Source organism: Myotis nattereri (genome assembly GCF_964212035.1).
Source record: "Myotis nattereri genome assembly, chromosome: 13".
Classification (NCBI taxonomy): domain Eukaryota; kingdom Metazoa; phylum Chordata; class Mammalia; order Chiroptera; family Vespertilionidae; genus Myotis; species Myotis nattereri.
The window spans coordinates 6,455,097-6,461,096 of NC_138088.1; the positions used below are offsets into that span (position 1 = coordinate 6,455,097).

Here is a 6,000-nt window from a genome sequence, read left to right on the forward strand (position 1 = left end):
AACCCTGGCAGATACATTCCTTTCAGGTGTTTCCAAACTGGTTTTCCTTGTGAAAAATAAAACTTCCTGTTGTTATGTTTTTTAGCTTTCATTTTGGTTAAGTTTAAATGGCGACTTCTTCAAATTATTTGTTAATTTCCTTGAAATAGGCAAACACAGTCAAGTACTTACTTTGCCCAGAGTAGCTTATACATTCTCAAAATGAGTTGATTGTATATTTTGGGAAATATCACATTACTATAATAACTGATTCATATTTTGAGGTTATATTAAGAGTTCTGATTTCTAAGCCACGTTTTAAAAAAAATCTTGATTGTTCAAAGTATTACATATGTCCCCTTTTTTCTCCCATTGACACCTTATAGCCTGCCCCTGCCCCTCACCCCAGACCCCCACCACCCTATTGTCTGTGTCCAATAGATTATTCATATATGCATACAAGTTCTTTGGTTAATCTCTTTAAGCCACTTTTTAAAAATATATATTTTTTTTATTGATTTCAGAGAGTAAGGAAGAGAGAGATAGAAACATCAATGATGTGCCCTAACCGGTTTGGCTCAGTAGCTAGGGCATCAGCCTGCGGACTCAAGGGTCCAAGGTTCGATTCCGGTGAAGGGCATGTGCCTTGGTTGCGGGCACATCCCCAGTAGGGAGTGTGCAGGAGGCAGTTGATCGATGTTTCTCTCGATGTTTCTAACTCTCTATCCCTCTCCCTTCCTCTCTGTAAAAAATCAATAAAATATATTTTTAAAAAAAGAAAAAAGAAACATCAGTGATGAGAGAGAATCATTGATTGTAAGCCACATTCTTTTTTTTTAATTCTTATTTTTGAAAGTATTACATATATCTCCCTTTTCCCCCATTGACCTCTCCCAGCCCACTCTCACCCCCCTATTGTCTGTGTCCATTGGTTATGCTTATATGCATGCATACAAGTTCTTTGGTTGATCTCTTTGCCCACCCCCCTTCTCCCTAGCCTTCCCTCTGTGGTTTTCCAGTCTGTTCGATGCTTCTATGTCTTTGGATCTGTTTTTATTCATCAGTTTATGTTGTTCATTATATTCTAAAAATGAGTGAGATCATGTAAAACTTACCTTTCTCCAACTGGTAAGCTACATTTTTAATGTAAAGTATTTACCAGTTGAATTTACTTTTTGTTGATTTGAAGAAAAAAGCACCTTATAGTATCTCTCTTTATTGTTTGATATCTCCCTGCTCTTGTAGTGTGATTTTAGTTTAGTCTCTAATAAAGGTCAGTGCTAGAATTTCTCCTGTTCTTTCTTGTTTTGAAATAAATCCACAGGCCGAGTAGGGACTAGGAAGGGTTATGGGACACAGAACACCAACATTTCTGTTCGGGTTCCAGTGGCAGATGAAGCCTTTTGTATGAAATTGAATAGAAATTGCCTTCAAAAGACTAAAAAATGGGGAGTAGTGAAGGATGAAAATGACTTAGTTTTGGAGTACTAGGAGCTATTAAACTTCTGGACATCTTAAATAACCTCTTCTGTGTCTTAGATAATATCTTGATTGAGGTAGAGTTGCTGATTACTTGCTGTGTTAGCTTTGGACACTTTTATCACTAGATCAACATGTGGTCTTTTGTCCTTGCAGAGCCGGGTCAAAGTGATTGGGAAGCGCAGGCCGCAGACCCGTGCAGCTCGACGGTTGGCTGCCCAGGAATCCAGTGAGGCTGAGGACATGAGTGTCCCCAGAGGACCCATTGCACAGTTGTCAGATGGTGCCATTTCCCCGGCGGGCTATCAGCCACAGCCCAGGGCAGCTGGTGGAGAAGATGGCTCTGAGGAGGTCTTGGCAGCGGCCACTTTGACTTGGACAGGTGGTCTGGTGCCTGGAGTGGACAGAAGCCCCTCTGGGAAATCTCTGGGTCAGCCTCTGGGGGGTGACCTTTTTGATTCTGGAGATATCTTTTCCAAGGACACTGAAACTCAGCCCGCGGAAAGAAGAAAAGCCAAGGCAAAGGCAGCAGAGAGCCCCGCCAACCTGCTTGGGGGAAGTGAGGCAAAGAGCCCCACGGGTCCTGCTCCGGCTGAGGCTGGTAGTGATGACGACCTCTTTCAGCCTGTTAAGCCAAAACCAGCCAAGGAAGCAAGTCCCTTCCCTCTCCTGGAAGGTGAGGACTTTCTCTTTCCAGATCAGAAAGGCAAGAGGAACGAGTCAAAATCCAATGGTCAGCAAGCTGCCGTCTCAAAAGCACAAGATATTTTTGAGGTAATAGGATATAACAGTGTGTTTTCATGCCTGGTTCTATATGAAGGAAAATACCAGTTGTCTCATTTGAGCTATAGATTACATAAGATTTGTTTGTTGCTACCCAGTACCTACTTGCTTAGTGATCATAATTGGGTTCCCTTATTAATAACTCTGAAACTTACTCAGAAATAGTTTTTTGTTTTGTTTCATATAGTTGGTAATTGCTGGCTGGCCATAACCATTGATACAGATCTTGTTTTTTATCAACCAGCTTCCTTGTCATGCCACTCTGTGGCCTATATAAGGCAGTATTTGCGGTTTGAGTGTTGAACCTGGTTCTTGGGGAAGCAGGCCCTAGATGATGACTGAGCACAGACTGTGAGGCCCTCAGTAGCACTCCGGGGGCAGGTGTGCATTGAGCATCTGGGTACTGGAGACACCAGTGAACTAGGACCTGTGCTCTGCTTCTCAGAGCTCCCAGGGAGGGGGTTTGGGACAGGGCAACAGATAATGTTAAGTGTCAAATGGAGAACAACCTAGGGTAGTGGGGCAGAGTGATGGATAGGTGGGAAGCGCTCCTTCAGATAGGACTGGTAGAGAAGGCCTCTCTATGGAGTTGGCATTAAGCTGAGACCAGAAGAATAGGAAGGACTGGGCCAGGCAGAAATCTAGGAGGCGGGTCATGTTGTTCCAGAACACTGGCAGGTTGCATTTCTGCAACTTGTTGAAATGAGTGTTTTTAGTAACAAGTTTTTGATTTAATACTATTTTTGCTTGTTTTTTACCTTATCAAGGATGATATATTTGCTACAGAAGCAATTAAACCCTTACAAAAAACAAAAGAGAAGGAAAGGACATTTGAACCCAACTTGTTTGATGATAACATTGATATCTTTGCTGACCTAACTGTAAAACCAAAAGAAAAGTCCAAAAAGAAAGTGGAAGCTAAGTCTATATTTGATGATGACATGGGTAAGTTGGGTTTTCTACACATGACATAGAGATTATTACCATTCAGTGACTTGGTATTTCTCCTGCTACCTTTATCTTGGCCTTTTCCTGGAAAATGTTCCTGATGGGTTTCCTTTGGCTTGCTGTGTAATCCCGAATTAGGCTGAGGATGGATAGGTAAATGGTGAAATAGCTTTTGGGTATCATGGACATCAAAGATTTGAAGGAGCCCAGAATTTGACCTTTAAGTGTAATTTAACTTTTATCTTATTATGCCCCCTGCCAATTACCTGTGACAAATCTGAACACTGATGCTATGAAAGGAGGATCAGAATTGTCAGCCACATGCAAAGTTGACAGAGGCTGCTGCCTTGGGCGTGATGCAGTTGATTGAGTCAGAGTTCTAGGTGGAGAGAAAGCATCAGTGTCCAGAGGGACAATTCAGGAAAACAGGACTAAATAGGAAAGCAGGTTATAACTCAGACTTTACATCTCGTCAAAGATCTGTGTTTGTAAATATGCTCATTTTCTCTCCATGTTGTAACATCTACTTTATTAATGGGCAAGCCAAATGCCTCATAACCCTAAATGTAATGACTTGGTGTTGGTAATAAAACTTGGGCTGAGGCCAGATATACATTTCCTACTCCTTCCCCTCTCTCTCCCAGGTCGGAACCTTGGAGTTAACTGGTAGAAAGCTGGTGCTGAAGTGCCAGACTGGGTCTGTTCCCCAAGCAAGCTGTGAGCTCCATCTCCACCTGCTTCCCATCCCATGGGGTGCAGAAGAGACTTATATTACAAAAGAAGTAATACATACCTCTTGTAATAGATTAATTCTCATCAGAAAATGTAAACAGTGGGAAACAAACCTAGAGGTAGCCATTATTAAGAGTTAGGTTGTAATCTTTCTGATATGCTGATATTGTTATTGGTGTGAATACGTACTTTTTTCCAAAATAAGAATATACCTTCATAGCTGAAAAATAGTGTTCAGAGAGAACCTGTGACTTGTATGTGATCATAAAACTTAATTAGTAGCCAACCAGAATCTAAGAGGCTTGGCTCTATTGTGGTGTTTTTTTGGTAACCCATTCTGCTACCAGACTTGAGTCTTTGGTGGTTTGTGTAGATCAGGGGTGGGCAAACTTTTTGACTCAAGGGCCACAATTAGTTCTTAAACTGGGCCGGAGGGCCGGAACAAAAGCATGGATGGAGTGTTTGTGTGAACTAATATAAATTCAAAGTAAACATCATTACATAAAAGGGTACGGTCTTTTTTTTCAATAGTTTTATTCATTTCAAATGGGCCGGATCCGGCCCGCGGGCCATAGTTTGCCCACAGCTGGTGTAGATGTTTTCTTTTTTTGTTTGTGTCTTTCTTTCTTTCTTTCTTTCTTTCTTTCTTTCTTTCTTTCTTTCTTTCTTTCTCTCTCTTTCTCTCTCTCTCTCTCTCTCTCTCTCTCTCTCTCTCTCTCTCTCTCTTTCTCTCTTTCTCTCTCCCTCCCTCCCCTCCCCTCCCCCTCCCCCTTCCCTTCCCTTCCCTTCCCTTCCCTTCCCTTCCCTTCCCTTCCCTTCCCTCCCTTCCCTCCCTTCCCTCCCTTCCCTCCCCTTTCTCCCTTCCCTCCCCTTCCTCCCCTTCCTTTCTTTTCTTTCTTTCTTTTCTTCTTTTTTTGCCTATTTAGCAACTCTTTTTCTTTCTTTTTAAAGATGATATCTTCTCTGGCGTCCAGGCTAAGACAACCAAACCAAAAAGTCGCTCTTCACAGGCAGCACCTGAACCAAGATCTAAACAGAAGGTGGCCAACATATTTGACGATCCTTTGAATGCCTTTGGAGGCCAGTAGAGCATACAGAATATGCCATCTCACTCTTCAGCTACATCCTTGAGTTAATAACGTTGTCTTATGCATTTTTTGTCTTAACTGAATTATCAGAAGCAAATACTGAAACAGTATACTCACCTCTTACTAAATGCACTTTGTATTTTTCTGCACTGGTTTTAATCATGCTTAATACTGCAAAACAAAAATAAATGTTTCACAGTGGTTTTTTTTTGTTTTGTTTGTTCTTTTAAAACTGTATTTATACCAGAGGCCTGGTGCACGAATTAATGCATGGGCGGGGTCCCTCAGCCTGGCTGGCAATCGGGGCTGCAGGAGGTTGGCGTGGGGGGGGCGGGGGGGTGTTGCGGGAGGTTGGCTGTGGGAGCGCACTGATGAGCATCTGCCCCCTGATGGTCAGTGTGCATCATAGTGACCAGTCATTTGGTCACTTAGGCTTTTATATATATAGATATAGATATATATATAGATATATATAGATAGATAGATAATTAGCTTTGGTAGCCACAATATTAGGGAAGAAACCTATTTGTGCCTTTCATGAGTGGGCAAGGAATCCCAGAGGTGGCAAGCAAAAGCCAGACTGATGACCAGGAGTCTTCCTTATACATGGATGGGAGCCCTATTTTAGTCAGAGCCTGGGCAGATGGCAGAGGAAGGGGATGAGAGATTACCTACTTCATGAATCTTTGCAATAGAAGAGAAGTTTCCTTTAATATCTCTATAAGTCCACTAAGGGAAGGTTTGACAGACTATGGCCCTTTACTCTACGTTTTTGAAAATAAAGTTTTATTGGAACACAACCATACCCATTTATTTACATACTAGAGGCCCGGTGCATGAAATTCATGCACAGGTAGGGTCCCTAGGTCTGGCCGGTGATCAGGGCTGATGGGGGCCTTCTGGCTGCTGGCCGGGGCCTTCCTTCCAGCTGCCAGCCGGGGCCTTCCATCGTTCTGCGCTGCCCCCTGGTGGTCAGTGCACATCATAATGA

At 42.6% G+C, this 6,000-nt stretch overlaps 1 protein-coding gene across 2 annotated transcripts in view; it reads left to right on the forward strand.

Annotated features, from left to right (window-relative positions):
• The window catches only part of LOC308528863 (WASH complex subunit 2A-like), a 72,876-nt gene extending 67,663 nt beyond the window's left edge, over positions 1 to 5,213 (forward strand). For both annotated transcript variants that reach the window (XM_081104720.1, XM_081104719.1), the window contains 3 exons: positions 1,615 to 2,232; positions 3,009 to 3,186; positions 4,873 to 5,213. In XM_081104720.1, coding sequence (XP_080960846.1) covers positions 1,615 to 2,232; positions 3,009 to 3,186; positions 4,873 to 5,009 — 933 coding nt within the window. In that variant the 3' untranslated portion in view covers positions 5,010 to 5,213. The remainder of the gene's footprint in view (positions 1 to 1,614; positions 2,233 to 3,008; positions 3,187 to 4,872) is intronic.
• Positions 5,214 to 6,000: the final 787 nt, after the last annotated feature.